The 16,669-nt window shown below is 37.4% G+C and overlaps 1 protein-coding gene and 1 long non-coding RNA gene across 2 annotated transcripts; one reads left to right on the top strand and one right to left on the bottom strand.

Moving 5' to 3' along the window:
• Nucleotides 1-1,767: 1,767 nt before the first annotated feature.
• Nucleotides 1,768-2,485, bottom strand: LOC129778141 (uncharacterized). Its single transcript, XR_008743380.1, has 2 exons — nt 2,120-2,485; nt 1,768-2,057 (listed from the first exon to the last, which is right to left on the bottom strand). It is a non-coding gene; the product is annotated as an uncharacterized LOC129778141 (long non-coding RNA).
• A 9,330-nt stretch (nt 2,486-11,815) lies between these two features.
• On the top strand, nt 11,816-15,080 carry LOC129777186 (ATP-dependent DNA helicase PIF1). The gene is made up of 3 exons (XM_055783310.1): nt 11,816-12,188; nt 13,082-13,815; nt 13,874-15,080. Exons 1-3 carry the CDS (start codon nt 12,005-12,007, stop codon nt 14,921-14,923), a joined length of 1,968 nt encoding a protein of 655 aa, XP_055639285.1. The 5' UTR covers nt 11,816-12,004; the 3' UTR covers nt 14,924-15,080.
• Nucleotides 15,081-16,669: the final 1,589 nt, after the last annotated feature.

Here is a 16,669-nt window from a genome sequence, read left to right as displayed (position 1 = left end):
TTCTCTCTCAGTGTAAGCAACGAATATAATAAGGGTGGGGTTTAGATTCTATACTTTTATGGTTTATAAAATGACGCTTCCTTTGCTTTCGTTCATTTCTTACTCTACTCTCGCACCGTGACGACTCGTTTGTTTGGGACCAAGCAGATAGATAGTTAGTCTTTCAGTGGTAAGACACACGAAAGCAGCTCGGATAAGCGCACCAGCCGCAGGATAGGTGAAGAAGCCACATCGCTATCGACCGGGAACTTTGCGTGAAATTCATCGCTATCGGAAGTCGACCGAATTGCTGATCCGCAAGCTACCTTTGCAGCTTTTGGATCGTGGAATTGCTCAGGACTTCAAAACCGACTTGCGCTTCCAAAGTTCCGCGGTTATGACGCTGCAGGAGGCTTATTCGAAGATACAAATTTGTGTGCTATCCACGCAAAACGCGTCACATCATGCCCAAGGACATTCAGCTGGCCCATCGAATCCAAGGAGAGGGTACTATATTAGCTTAGCATATAATCATAGGCCCTTTTCAGGGCTCCAAATTTGATGGATTAGAGTTTAGAAAAGTTTTTTGCAGGCCAAACTGAAACGAGAATTTTCGTTTGGATGCCATACAGCATCGAGAAAATTCCGGAAAGATCTAATCGTTGCTGAAAAATAATCTGCCAGTTCCCTGGGAATTGAAGAATACATCCATGCGAAAGAGTTTATTTTAATGTTTTCTAATTATATGGCGAACACAGCGACCAAATACATTTGATTTCGTAATTTTTCAATCAAGTGTAATTAGCTGGAAAGCTTCTGAAGATTATTCTTTCCCATCAGTAGGATATTTTCGTATCCAATATTGGATGCATAACATGAAAAACGGAAAATGTTTCGTATCGCGAAAATTATATAATTTTCAATCGATTATTGCTCAGTCGCCGAAATTATCATACTCAGAGAGTTCATTCTCCTCTAGTTTGCCTTCCAAATTGCCATCGTAAACCACACCTTCTCTCGATTCAATCACGCACGAAAAGCATACTGAAATGATATTCAACATCGTTACTGAACGAGCTGAACGGCGAGGGATCGAGGGATTCATTACCTGGCCTGACCTGACCTGAAATGCAATCAGTTTGTTTTAACTGTGAGGGAGCGCAGAAAAGCCGGTGCTGATACTCTCGTGACCAAGAGAGTATCAGCATCGAAATACGGTTCCTCGGGAAGACATAGAAGCAGCCGCCACACACACACATACACGCGCGCAACTCTTTTCGTTTGCTGGTTATCGAGAGGAAACCTGGAAAAAATGATCGTTGCTGAAAAATAATCTGCCAGTTCCCCTTGGAATTGAAAATTACATTCAAGTGAGTTTATTTTAATGTTTTCTATCCATATAATACTGCGACCACATACATTTGGTTTTGTGATTTGTCAATCAAGTGCAGTTAGCAGGAAAGCTTCTGAAGATTATTCTTCAGAACAAGGTTTTTTGTATCCAATATTGGATGCATAAAACCTTGAGTCTCCAACGTAACACTCTCGTTTTTGAAGTCACCCAAATATTTATTTATTCATTCATTCAGGATGGATTTAGATTCAACTTCAAACAAATGATCTCTATATCAACGATAGTCCTACGTCACCCTTGCGGTTATACCATAGATATAACCCACTTCCTGTTTTTTCATCGTGAATTCACACTTTGTCCAAGAAAAAAACGTTTTGAAACGAAACCTAAACAATCAGTTGACAGATTTTGACAAAGTAAAAACTATGTTCGAATTCGAAAATGAAATTAGTAAAGTAAACTTTTATTCATACGGATTCAAGTAAATACTACGAATGTTTACTTTACTTGGAAACGGGCAGAATAAGTAAATATTTTTTTTATTCATACGACCTAATGTCTCGTTCATTTACAGCCATGAACAGCGAGATTAAATTTGTCGTTGTCTTTAATGTATGTAAAGACGTTAACATGCGCGGCTCTGGAATTCCTGTGAGTGTACATCATGTGCAGTTTCTTACAACTTGTGCGTATCCAATTGCTCTCTTAGCAATGTAATCGTGAACTAGCGACAGAAATTAAATATTGGAATCAAGATATACAATGCAATCAATGTGGTAGAGTTACCGTCAATCAATGTAATTCTCCAGCATAGCATTTTTCATTCTGTTCCATTCTCGTGTAGAACATCTTCCTGAAATTTCCGTTGTTGGCCAGTCTCAAACATTCATGTAGATCTTGTGGTAAACGGTGGGCGTCTGGTCGCAGCTACTGCATGTTTCTTCATTGACACAGATCGAGTTTTTATCTCGTTCGTTTTTTATATGCTTGCTTCTGAAACGCATATATTTTGGCAATATTTACTGCACCGAGAAGTATTCCAATTGAAAATAGAATACATAAAACGAGCTGATATTCGCGACTGTTTTTTACCACTTTTATGTTCTGTGCTTTGACAGATCAACGAGGAAAAGAAAAGCTATCGCTGCTGTGATGCCGTTTCGCTCAGTACAAATAATCACGTACAATTATAGTTAAAAGTGTGGAGTGTGCTGTCTGTGGGGGAGCAAGGCGTGGTAAAATTCCGGCACTTTTCGTCACTCGGCCGACACCGTGCTTAAAACCGCTCGATTTAATTTGAAACTGGGTGGAATTGAGTGCTGTCATCGTGAAACGAAAAGGATTATGAATTTATTCCACCTGAAAATCCATAATCCTTTTCGTTTCATAATGACAGCACTCAATTCCACCAATTCCACACTCTCTCAACACAAAAATTATGAATGAAATTTTCCATTCTTTATCGATTTTATATTCCTTGAGTCACATTTTTTCCACAAATTGAGAAAAAATATTGAACAACAAATAGGGCTGATAATAATTTTATATTATAATGATCAGTTTTAACGGATATAAGAAAATGTTTAGAAAAAAAAAAATTAGGGGATTGTATCTAAGACACGACCGCTTAGAACGTAGGACATTCGCATTCGTTTTATTTACTTCGCTTGTTCATCATTTCGAATATTATTCAAAGAAATTTCATAAATCACTCTTTATTAGATTAGTTCCGGTGAGCCTGAAAAAGATAAATCATTTACCCTTGGCTTTGTAAAAGCAGTTCTAGAAGCAGCGATTCTCTCTTGTCTTTGCGAGAACAAAACACGGAGTGGTCATATGCCATAATTTGTCTCTTCATGTCAATGCCCGCATTGCACACAGTTGATTGCACTCCCAGTGGCCTTTTTCACATCTGACACACACACACACACACTCGGCCATACCGATAAAATATTGGTTCCACCAGCAGCCACCGTTATTCCACATTCTTTAACCACCTCAATATCTTAAGACTTGTGGTAAAACGTGATAGTTTTCTGAATACTCATTGTCCCTCAATGTTTCAGTTCCCGTGTAGCTAGGTATAATAGTTTGAAAACTAGCTGACCAGTACGCTTTTTAAGCAAACAAAACAGAGGTAAATTTTGAATGGTGCTCATAGTGAACTCTGATTAATTATATCTCGTCGAATAGCCGTTCGACGGCTCTTTGTCTAGGATAGACAGTCATCGAGGCAAAACACACGGACGACCATACCGCCGAGCTAGTTGGCTCGCTACGACAATTAGCAGCAACAATTAGCCAAGCTGAACCAATAGCTACAGCAGCGACCGTTTGTCATATCCGGCGAACAGCGAGGCAAAAGCGAATTCGAAACTCGCAGAGAGACACAATCGTCTACTATAAGCTAAGTGTCGAGTGCCGTGAGTAAATTCTCTGTGTTTTATGTCCGTGTGCACATGTGACGTCCAAAAGCTACGAAAATTGAGTAAATGAGGGAGTACAGATAAAGGAACAAAAGAATGAAAACCTAGGTTAGAATAAATGTTATAGAATTGTAATAAATGCGTTTATGTTAATTATGGAGCTAGTATAGATCTCCCGAAGGACATTGTGGGTGGTGATGCTTCAGGAATTTTCGCGTTCGTGTTTCGTTTAGTTAATTTTCAAATTGTGTAGTGTTACGTTTCCCCTTCCGGGACGGTGGCGACATCGAGCGTATAGATTGGGAAGTGTTTGGAGAAAGCTTTTATAATGAAGCACTAAGCCCTAGCCTCCGTAGTTTAGGGTGGAGTTCGGAATTGTGGACGTTTAGGTTTGAAATTTGTAAGTCTGACGCGGGGAAACTTGAAGATTACTAGATTGAGTTCCGATATCTCTCAAAAGCAATAGGACCTTCTGATAGATGAGTCTCGCAAGCTGGGCAAATCGAGCACTGGCGAGTGGTCCTCTCATGAGGTGGCGCATAAGCCACTCGCTCAAAGGGAACCGAATTTGAATTCTTTCAAGACCACGTGATTCGGTCTGCGTTTTTAAGCTAGCGGTGTTCTCACACCGGACCGCTACACTCTACCGACCTGTTTCACCGTTGTATATGGCTACAGCTTGTCAATTCCAACTGTGCGCAGCGACATAGACAGGTAGATGTGGGTTACATGAACAAACCGGATCAAAACTCTTGGTAAACATTCTTTTCATTGACACTCTCTTGAGTTAATAACTCAGATTGGAAATTTGTTTGTTGTGTTTGATAGTTGATTTAGACGCAAAATAAAAACCTTTTTGTTGAAATATGTGGTGAAAATTGGTCAAATTTGTCAGTTTGACATGCGATACAATGTACAACCAAAGTATATATGTCATGCTACGATGGTACCTGTATAACGCTGTACATGTACAACGCTAGTACAGCTGTATGTCTTTCCAGGGTATTAGACACTAAGTTGTGCGGTCTCAATCCACTTCATTCTCAAGCAAATTCATGCATGTTTTCAAGCGATTTCTTGCAATAAATTCTCAGACCACCAGAGATGCCAGATTTACAAATATGTTTGTAAATTTACAGACATATCTGTAAAACATTCATCACATCAAAAATATTTGACTCACCATATGACATTTTTCCATAGTTTTAATACAGAATGGTTATTATATTTAGTATATATCAATACACATGACGTTAGACCAGCGATACTCAACCTGCGGCCCGGCAGTCCTTCTTGTTGGCCCATCTGGTGTGTATGATGTTTGGAACTCATACACATAAGTACTTTTGCCTTGACATCATTGCAGACGAAGAAGAGGATACGGTTATTCACAATTAATGAACAATTGCATTCTCTGCAGGTAAGGAAAAATCTGGAACGAAAATTGTCTCTGATAATTATTTTCTGTTCTAGACAAGATTGTTTTGCTGAAATGCAAGGAGATTTATTGAACAATAGTTAAGTTAGGGTCAGGACTATGTCTTCTAAGTATTTAAACAACATCGAATAAAAATTTTCATTCTATTTTGAACAACTTACATTTGCTTTCGGGTCTGCTTATGACGAAATATGGGTTACTGTTCGATATTGTTACGACAGACATGGTTCATGGCCGTGTGGTGATCTAAAACTTGTATAGCCTTGCATGGCGGATGGAAAATATACACTGCATTTTTTTATAAATAAAAACGACAAGACCGCAAGCCTTGGTGGATGTCCAATATATCAACGGAGAAATACTGTGTTTTATAAAAATTAACAACGCGTATGTTTGTGTATGTATGTGTATGTATGTATGTGTAGATCGTTGAAACATTTAAATACACTTACAGCACATAAGTTATTAAGTGGTCCGAAAAATCATTTTTTTCCACTTTTTCCCAAAAATGACAAATGAAAATTAATAACTTTTGAATCACTGAATCGATTTAGATGATCGACATATAAAATTGACCTAGCCTTTTATAAAAAAATAATTAACTTGCGAAAAACATAATTATATTTTAGTAATTATTGATTGTAGTCGTTTTTTATTTTTTTATGACTTTGGACTAGAGGGCGCTATATATTTTTATATTTTTTCTCGAAAGCTGAGAATTTTTTACACAACATATCTCGATGTCAGGGTTGCTATTTTTTCGTTTTTTAGATATGATTTTTAAAAAAAAAATCATTTTTCCTTATTTGTCCAAAAATAACTTTCTGCAAAAAATCATAACATTTGAACTACTGAACCGATTTAGATGATCGATATATTAAATTGAAGCCAATAAGCAAAATTCACACTTGCGGGAAGATTGGATTCTAGTAGCATAGGTCTAGTTTAGTCACATATGAATATTGATCGAAGACTTAAAACATGTTAAATTTACAAAATTCTAACTTAAAAACGATAATTATAGCATCTCTGATATCGAGATATGTTAAGTAAATACTCCTCAGCTTTCCATAAAAAATATAAAAAAATATAGCGCTCCTATCTTTAACCGAGAAAACTATGAAAAACTAACTCAACCCATAATTACAAAAACAAAATTCAATTTTTTCGCAAAAGTAATATTTTTTAAATAAAAATAACTCGTAAGCTTCAATTTGATATGTCGATGATATGAATCGGTCCAATAGATCGAAAGTTATGAGTTTTTGTAGTGGGAAAAATGGGGAAAAATTGTTTTTCGAACCATCGATTAGTTTTGCAAAATCATATTTCAAAAACGAAAAAATATTTTGCAAAAATTCTCAGCTTTCAATCCATATTAAAAATAGGATCCATATTATATGCAAGTTAAATATTTCTCAATTAAAGCTCATTGGCTTAAATTTGATATGTCTATCATCTAAATCGGTTGAGTGGTTCGAAAGTTATACATTTTTGAAAAAAGTCATTTTGGGAAAAAGTGGAAAAAATGATTTTTGGGATCACCCTAAAATGGAAATGGGCACCCTAATGACAAATTAAAAAAATACGAGTTTAATGTTTTGCGATAAAGAACAAAATTACCACTTTTGACGAAGAGCTGAGAACCACTATATTAGTTTGGCATGGAATGGCTGTATATATATATATATATACAGAATACAATCTTACGTGCATCGTGATGTACAAAGTATTAATGAATAAGTGAAAATTAACGTTAAAAGACATTTCTATAGATCTGCACACTTTTACAGACTTTTACATATTTTTAACAGACATTCACATGTTTTTACAGACTTTTTTTAAAAATCATCTGGCAGCTCTTCCTTCCACTTTTTATCGAATATTTCCAAATCGAAGGAGTAAACATTTACGTGACTCTGACTTTGTTTGTTTTTATTACGTTCGGAAAAACGTTATGACAAAGAGAGGGGACATTAAAAATGCGTTGCTCAGCGAAAGGCTGAGATGCTCTTTTAGAGATGCAATGGTTAATTAAACAATTGACGGAAAAATGTAGTTCGTTCATTTTATAATTTTACTTATTTTTGCCCTTGACAACAATACCTCTTTTATAGTGTTGATTATCATAAGAAAAATAACACTCCTGATCGTTGGATCTCTTTTGACATTTCAATTGGATCTTTTTTGACAGCCGTTTTGATTCAGTCCGCACTACCAAGATTAGACATAATTTGTAATCACAATCCAGTGTTCGCATCGTAGCTTTCACGCCATTAGAGACGTCGGTTAATCGTTCGATTAATTCAAATAATCGAATATCTGAAATTATAATCGATTAATTTTGTATCGAATAATTTGAAATCAAAATATGAATAAATCGAATAATTGTCACTGTAATCGCGATTAATGAAAGAACGAATCTTTTTCACGGTTAATGCATTTTCAGGCTAAGAATTAAGCTATTTAATTTTCTATATCCAACATTTTTATCCAACTATCTAATATCGACAACCCGATAGACCCCGCGACCAGAATGACATGGTGATACGTGATTATTTCAAGAAATAAATATTCGTTCGATTAATCGAATATTGAAAGACAATTATTCGAATGAATCGAATATTGAAAGAGGCCCCAACGATTATTCGATAATCGAATAAATGAAAAAATTAGACATCACTACACGCCATTACGCCAAAACGCCATTTAGCGAGTGTAATCAAAGTAAATAGAATACCAGGTATATTATTTTCCGTTTTTTTCATGTAGTGGTAGGTAATGAAAAAAATCGAAAAATAGTTTTAAGACCATTTGCAATGACAGTTGACAGTGATTTTATAATAAGCTCCTTTGCATTGGAGAGCAATATGGCAATGTAATATAAAGTAGAACCTCGATTATCCGCGAGCGGTTGATCCGCGGTGCGGATAATCCGCGAAAGTGAGTTCCCTAGTAAATCTATAAACCTTCCCGAAATTTGTCTGTGAGTGGCAGATTCTTGCTTTTCTGTTTCGGTCATGGCTTTCACATTATCTGATCACTGATGTACACGACCTTACAGATTGATAGTTCAATAATTTCTGTTTGATGAAACATAGTTTTCATGCTAAGATATATATATTTTTCGTGTTTGTACCTCTTTTTTAGTCTTGTATTGCATTATACGCGATTTTCGTTATACGCAATGGCCTAGCCCGACTATTTCGCGGATAATCGGATTTTACTGTACCTGGTATTCTATTTACGTTGGTGTATAATAACACTAACATATTTCTGAAGTTAAATAACTAACGAAAATGACATATTTGTCAAATCGAAGGAATGCATACAAACCTAAGTCTCACGGAGCCAATAAAGTTTATTTTTCAAGTTATCATGCTTGAAAAAAAAATTCAGGTCCGTTTCTCGAAATAACACATTCATCAAAGTTAGTTTTAAATAAATCCATTGTAACGTGCGCTCTGTGGCAAGTGGTACTATCTTGTTGCAACCACATATCTTTGATTCTAACCCCCTAACTTGATCACTAGCAGTGGGGTGCTATGATTGACTAGTTCACAACATATATCACAGCCGACAATTGGAGCAAGTGCAAGTTGCAACCTCCGACTCAGAATTTCGGTAGTAATTTTTAATTATTAAGGCTGTGCATTTAATTATTAACAATTATTAAGAGTCGCTCGTTTATGATCTTTTTGCTTTTTTTTTCGACATCCCATTCCCGATAAAATACAACTACAGTAAGTTATATCTAATTCGGCATACCGAGGCACCACTCAGTGTCGTATTAGAGGCGATTGTGACCTGTAATAGAAGATATTCTATGACAGTGGTACAGTGTCGATGTCTGGTGGTGACTTTCAATCTGGGGCCATAATTTGAGTCCCAAACTCGATGTTCACAAAAATGTTCAATTATAGGCGAAAATGTCCAATTTTTCGTGTCGCATTACAGGTCTGTCCAATAAACTTGATGTCGAATTAGATGTAACTTACTATATTTCATATTTGAAGTACAGTAAGTTACGTTTAATTCGACATGCCGAGGCACCACTCCGTGTTGCATTGGAGGCGATTTTAACCTGTAATTGGACATTCTCGGTGACAGTGGTACAGTGCCGACGTCTGGTGGCGACATTCAATCTGGGGCTTGGGCTCCGAAGTCGATATTTACAAAAATGTCCAATTAGAGGTAAAACTGACCAGCAAACATGAAATCGTATAATTTGGCACGTGCCAAGTCTTACAAGAAATCCGAATAAATCATAATCGCATATAATATCAATCAAAGTATGTATCGTGTATATTTGAAATCGCATAAAATGTAAAAACTCGATTTTATATACCAAATCAAATTAAAGGCCCATTTATACGTTGCTAGTAGCTGACTTCACAACGAGCAGCTACTGACCCGGTGAACTCGCTTGACAAATGGTTGACTCGCCTTGTCCGTTCACACAATGTGAGCTGCTGACAAGAAACTAGATACTAAGTACGGGTTTACCAGAGATGCCAGACGATTTTTCAAATGTCCATCAAATAGTCAGAAACAGCAATCAGGTCCGAATTTGACAGATGATTGATCCGAAATCAACTTATTTATTGGCTGTTTTCGGCTTAGGTTTTCAGTTGAATTTATCATTACACAATTTTAAATTTTATCGCGAGACACACGCTGGCCGTGTTTACAAATACTTTGTGCTGAATTTCTTTGAACTGAGGGTACTATCCGAAAAAAGCAGAAAGAAAAAAGGATTCGGGCCAGGAATTGGATGCAAAGAAAAGGAGTAACAAATACAATACTGGAGTAACTCCACGATGATGATCCCCGAGAGTACAGAGCAGTGTTGGAAATAACACCTGAAAAAGTGAAAAAACTGTTGGATTTAATTGCTCCACAAATACAACGCCAATATACACTCATGAGTGAAACTAGAAATGATGTGCCTTTCTTCTGGAATATGGAATATATATCAGATTATTGTCGCTATTTTTTAGAACCTCGAAAGCATCCATAGCTTAATTAATTCCGAAAGTATGTGGTGCTACAAATGGCAGTCTAAAAGATTTTTCAAAATTTGATTTACTTCGCGTTGACAGCAGCTTCGTGTACCAATTTGTGAAATGAAAATGATAGTAGATTCGCCGGAGGAATAAATACGTCTCAAAAACTAAAATAATGAATGAAAATATACTTTTTTTCAAATCGAATATGTATTCTGTTTCTTAGAACAATACTTTTTTTTGCAAGTTGTGAGTGAATTTTGAATGAAAATTGTGCCCGATGATGATTTTATATTTAGATTCCCAATAAAACTGTCTCAATAAGAAAACGTGCCCCGCCAGTGTGCCAAACAAAATAACAACGATTCCGTTTAGAAACTATTAGGGTTTTATTTGTTTTTCCAATATTTTTCAAGTCTATAAATATCTTCGCATATTTTCAAATATCTTAAAAATAGAGACATTTGTTTACATTTGGCATCCCTGATTCGAACGCTAAATTCTGTTTTTTGACGTTTTGAGGGATGCGAGTGCGAGTAAATTCAAAAAACTTTGAAGTAGCTCGCACGCCGAATCACACATGACACTAACTGGCATGATGTGTTCACACGGTGTGAGTAGCTGCACTGCAGTAACTGACTAGATCGACTCGTATGCTTACTCGCACCGTCTGAACCCGGCTTAAGTCGCAATTCGATATAATAAACATCAATTTTATGATGTACATTGTCGTAAAATATATTTAATCCGCATCATATGCGTATATTACGCTGATTCAGTTTGTGTGTCGTATAAGCGTATAATTTAAATCGATTCAGTACTGTAGTGAATCGTGTTGCATGCTGAAGAAAATCATGAAACAGTGAATCATATTAGATCCTAATAAACATATTAAATCATATTGAAATGTCAATGAAATGCTGATGCACTCGAAAGTTTTAACCGCTGTTGAATTAAATTTCAGATAGCCGCGCGAGATAGCTGGTGGATGATAATCCAGACGACCGGAGTTCGAACCCACATCGGAGCAGTTTTCACCAAACATCAATCTGTGCAATTTCAAACATTCATATTCCACTCCCAACACAATTCAATCAAACAATTATTATTTCTACAAACATAAATACTCATATATAAAAATGGCGATTCGTCAGGCTATAATAAACATTTCACGAAAATATTTTGCGCCATTTGTTTTTTTTCTATGTCTGTAATAAATCGTATATGAATATGGCAAAAGTCGCTATTATAGCCGGTCAAAGTTGCATATTCATCCAAACAAATTCGGTAAGCATTTGCCATGTATGCATATGGCCTCCACTTTTGCATGCATATGTCAGTTAAGCGCATTATATGCCAACCAAATTTTAGGGCATATGATGTTATATATACGCTTGTTATGCGATTTAATGTTTGCTGGGTGTCCAATTAAACGTGTCGCACCTAGCCCTGTCCAATTAGCTATATGTCGAATTAGACCTAACTTACTGTAATTGACGACAATTGAAAGGCAATTTCACAATAAACCAGAGATTGTTCGGCATCCCTAACTAAAGTTGGGTGTTATTTTTAGTCACGGGAAGTATATATTGGCGCGGGTTAGCAAAACGTCTATTTCATATTTTTATTTCACACGTCGCTTCAATGGATTGTGGTCGTTAATTCGTGTTTTCCGTAATTTTTTGCGGAAATATTCCTGTGAATAGTTTCTATTTTCCTAAATAGAACACTGCGACGCTCCTAAATTCCAACAGTTTGTGTTTCTGGTCAGTGAAGTTGTTTTTTTTTCAATTGGACGCAAATGGATCCAAACGATGCCAGCCTAACCTGCGTGACAACCGTTGAGTGGCTGAACGCCACGGGAACGACAATCAAAAAGGTTTCCTACAAGCAGGCGACGCTCCGATTGGTTCGGAATACATTACAGGAGTTGTTTCTGGAGATTGCGGGCGAGAAAGCACAACCAATCAAACTGAAGTTAAAAGGTACGTTGTTGAGTCAGTGCTCTGAAGTAGGTCACAAATTGTAAGTTTTTAAGTAAGTTTTATTTTCGGTCTCAAATGAATTGTATTAATTTTAATGATTTAAAATCCAATCAGAAATACTCTGCAAGCATAAAGCGGCCTACTTGGATTTTTTTTTCAAACTTATACAGGGTAACTTCGATATAACGTACATTTTACTTTCAAAATTGTACGTTATATCGAATCATAATAAAGAACACTGAAACATAGCTTATATTACTTTATTGTGTTGCTGTTTGAGTAAGGTTGATGAATAAATTCAATTAGAGACGAAGCCAACTTTTCTCATGATGTTTCACTTCGTTCTGTTGATTGAAGTTTCATTCATTTAGAATCCGTAATCTCAAAACAGTTGTATTTCGGGATTGGTTAAAGCTACAACACAAGCTTTAGTATCAAAATACAGATAATTTATTCTTTCAGAAAAAAAATATTCAGAAAAATTATTTTTTTGGACTTTGATAATGTGTACGTTATATCGAGGGTACGTTATATCGAAGTTTCTCTGTATTACGTTTGCTCTTTTATTGTAACCATACGATTTTTTTTATGTGAGAGGTTTTATAAAACCTTTGTTTCGTTTGTTGATTTTTATAAACCGAATATAATTCAATTAATTTTAGTATACTATCTTACTCTATTCAAATTTTTATAACAATGATATAAATCTTGCTGTTTAGCACTTTTCAATTTCTCTTATGTGAAATTGCGAAGACCAATGAAGTCCTCATAAAACACACATCCAGTTTGATAGGCAACAAATTCAATCAATATCTAATCAAAAACAAAATCCAATCATAAACATGAAAAATAGCAATTAAATAAATGAAAAACTTTTCCATCCAAATTCGAAGGAATCAATGTCCACTCTAAATTCATGGCCGAGGGAAAGGCTTCAATCCGTTTCAACGAGGAAAAATGCACTATGTTTCTGTCCAATGCGCCCCCGGGACTGCTGGTTCAGTTCTTGAAGGTGATTTTTGTGAAAGTTACCGGACAGTCATCGAATGCGGAATCGAAGCAGGAAATGCTAAAGAAAACACGTGCCCATTTGCTCTCGGGCAAGGCCAATCAATTCGATGACGTCAGTCCAATCACTAATGCCGAGTTGGCGCGCGCTAGAAAACTAGCAATTGGGTCCGGCTCCGTAACGACACCATCCCCACCGCAGAAGCGCAAGCGTTTGTCCGGGGAAGCGGATCGGCCACCACCGAAGAAGCTATATGCGCCCTCTGCCAGTTTGGAGCCGGAGGTGTTGAACGAAGAACAAAAGATGGTCCTGAATGCATGCAAGTCGGGCAGGAGCGTGTTCTTCACCGGATCCGCTGGGACCGGGAAAAGCTATTTGCTGCGGAAAATAATTTCGACACTTCCGCCGGACGGAACCGTTGCAACAGCCTCCACGGGAGTGGCAGCTTGTTTGATTGGTGGTACAACTTTACATTCGTTTGCCGGCATCGGAGGTGGAGAAGCTGAATTGCAGCGTTGCTACGAGATGGCCGCGCGGCCCAATTCCAGCCAAATTTGGCGAAAATGTAAGCGACTGATTATTGACGAAATTTCTATGGTGGATGGAGATTATTTTGAGGTATGATTGGTTACTTATAAGTATGTGAACATCATCGGAATCATATGATTCGTTTCAGAAAATTGAGGCTGTGGCCAGATACGTCCGAAAATCGGATAAACCATTCGGGGGAATCCAGCTGATCCTATGCGGTGACTTCTTTCAGTTACCTCCAGTTGTGAAGATCGATAGATTCGCTCGTGGGGTGAATTCACAGGACAACGATAAAGGTGTCCGCTTTTGCTTCCAAACCAAGGCCTGGAAGGAATGTGTACAAAGCATGTACGAACTAACCGTTGTTCATCGACAGAAGGATCCGGAGTTTATCGCTCTATTGAACAGTATTAGAATTGGTCGCGTGACGCCGGAAATTCGAGACCGGTTGACGTTGACCTCCAAGCAGAAAATTGAGACTGAAGGTATTCTGGCGACGCAGCTGTGTTCGCACACCAATGACGCCGATGTGATCAACCAATCGAAGCTTAACAATTTAACTGGAGAGGAAAACACTTTTTACGCAACGGATAGTGACATTCACGCGACGAAGGTTTTAGACAAGCAGGTTCAAGCCCCCGGGAAGCTTGTTCTAAAGACGGGTGCGCAGGTTATGTTGCTTAAGAATCTCAATATAGCGGAAGGATTAGTCAACGGTGCTCGTGGCGTTGTGATAAACTACGTTCAGGGTTATCCGTTGGTGAAGTTCAAGAAGCGCGAATTGCTGGTAAAACCAGAGACATGGGCCATAAAATCCGCCGGCGGTGTGATCTGGACCCGCTCCCAGCTACCGTTGAAACTTGCCTGGGCTTTCTCGATCCATAAATCCCAAGGACTCACGCTCGATTGCGTTGAAATGTCTCTGTCGAAGGTTTTCGAAGCGGGTCAAGCGTATGTGGCACTGAGTAGGGCACAAAGCTTGGATAGTGTTCGGATTTTAGATTTCGATGGAAAGCAAGTTTGGGCCAATCCCAAGGTGTTGGAGTTCTATCGGGACTTGCGACGTCAGATTCGTGATCGGGACGCGATGGCTCCTGTGGCAGTTCGGAAGACTGCGGGAGGAATGAAAAAATCACTCTCCGCTATGGGCCTAACGAAGTCTATGATGAGTAAACCGTTGGTAACGATCAACTAAGTGATACAATTTTATCTCACCCACCATCTTTCCATTAAACAATACATATATGCAATGACTTAGTAAAATTCATGCTTTCGCGGCAATATAGAATAAAATTAACTTAATACAATAACAAAATGTCATATAAAATAAATATATATATATTACAAGGAAATCCTTTGAATATTTGTCGAATCATTGTCCGTACATATCCCGAAAAATCTGACAATTATATTTTTGATCACCTCTACCAAGGGATTGCTAAGATGGCAACCCTTTAGTAGCCAGCATAAAAAATCATGAGCATAAAAATCATAACCTGAAATTAAAAATGAAGTGCTTCGCGCGATTCTTCAGCTGTGATTTTAATTGCAAATCGTCAAGAAAGCTTCCGGATGGGTATCCAAACATTGGTTGCTAAAGGAAACTATCCAACGTAATCAAATATTGACATATATGACTTCAAACATTAAACAATACGTGAGCCCCCTAAGCGCGAGCCCTGTTTTCTGCTGCCTACGCTTAAATTTCATTGGATGGGATGGAGGCGAATGAACTGCAAAGTTTAAAGCCTCTTAAAAACAAAGAAACGTGAATTGGATGGGATAGGGTTGCCAGAGCCCCCACCTCTACAGTCTACCCATGTTTGCATAGGTTACGTAATCACCAACACTAGTAGTGTTGGGAAAACCCATGTTAGTAGTCTTTTGGTCTAAATTAGTTATATTCAAGCGCGTTGGCCCATCTATTGTGATTGTGACCATCTTTGTGTTGTTACAGAATAGCTTCCACGCAACAATCATCAGCGATGGAGATCGATCCACGGTCGAAATAAGATCGATTCATCCATACAACTGCTCTGCTCTGCAAGACACATCGGGCTGCTGTTCTATAAATAACTCAACAATGATCAATCAACTGTGTCTCCGCTGTCCGGTGGTCCAACTGGATAATGGAAGAACAGACAGAATACTCTTACGCCTAAATGGCTACTGTGTGAATGTAACTGTGTAATGTGCTAATTATAGATATGATAACCATGTGACATGTACACGATTAAAATTCGGCTCTGTTACAGCTGAAATGCTAATGAGCCTTAAATAAATAAATGGGATAAAAAAAAATCTATTGTGATACTTTATTTTGAATTATTTTGTAAGTGTAACCTAAACCTAATAAATCCTTACCCAGTTTTTGACGTAGGACTACGTCTAACCGGAAGATATAGGGGGTGAAATGGAAATCTAGGCACTGAAGAAGTAGGAAAAAATGCAAGATTTGGAACGCTTATAACTCGAGCATTTCTCAATAGATCGCAAAGGTTTTTGCATCAATTGATAGGAAATATATCTACGCATCTATCATAACGAATAACATTTAATTTTTCTTGAGATAAATGATTGAATAATTGTGAAATATCAAGCATTGTGTGCCCAGCGAAATAGAATGAAGCACGATTGGAAAGGAAAAAGAAAAAGACGGGTGGGTAATGTCGGGGACATAACCGGAGTGACGTAGGACTATACAAAGGGGACAGCTTTTGCTAAATATATATTTTAAATATATTGTTTTATTTTCTTCTGCTACGTGAATACCTACCTATCTCCCTGAAAAATGGATTAGTTTACTGTTTACTCTTCATGAACATGTTGGGAGTTCTGAAAAGAACCTTTGGTGTTGTGTTTTTGCGTTTTTTTTTTACAAACTTTCTCAATTTTTTCTCGCTGTCTTATAGTTAATTCTTGATTTTTTTCCGAAGGCTTT

This window comes from Toxorhynchites rutilus, chromosome 3 (genome assembly GCF_029784135.1).
Source record: "Toxorhynchites rutilus septentrionalis strain SRP chromosome 3, ASM2978413v1, whole genome shotgun sequence".
Classification (NCBI taxonomy): Eukaryota; Metazoa; Arthropoda; class Insecta; order Diptera; family Culicidae; genus Toxorhynchites; species Toxorhynchites rutilus.
The sequence above is the reverse complement of the archived record's forward strand: the minus strand, read 5'-3'. Positions and strand labels throughout refer to the sequence as shown.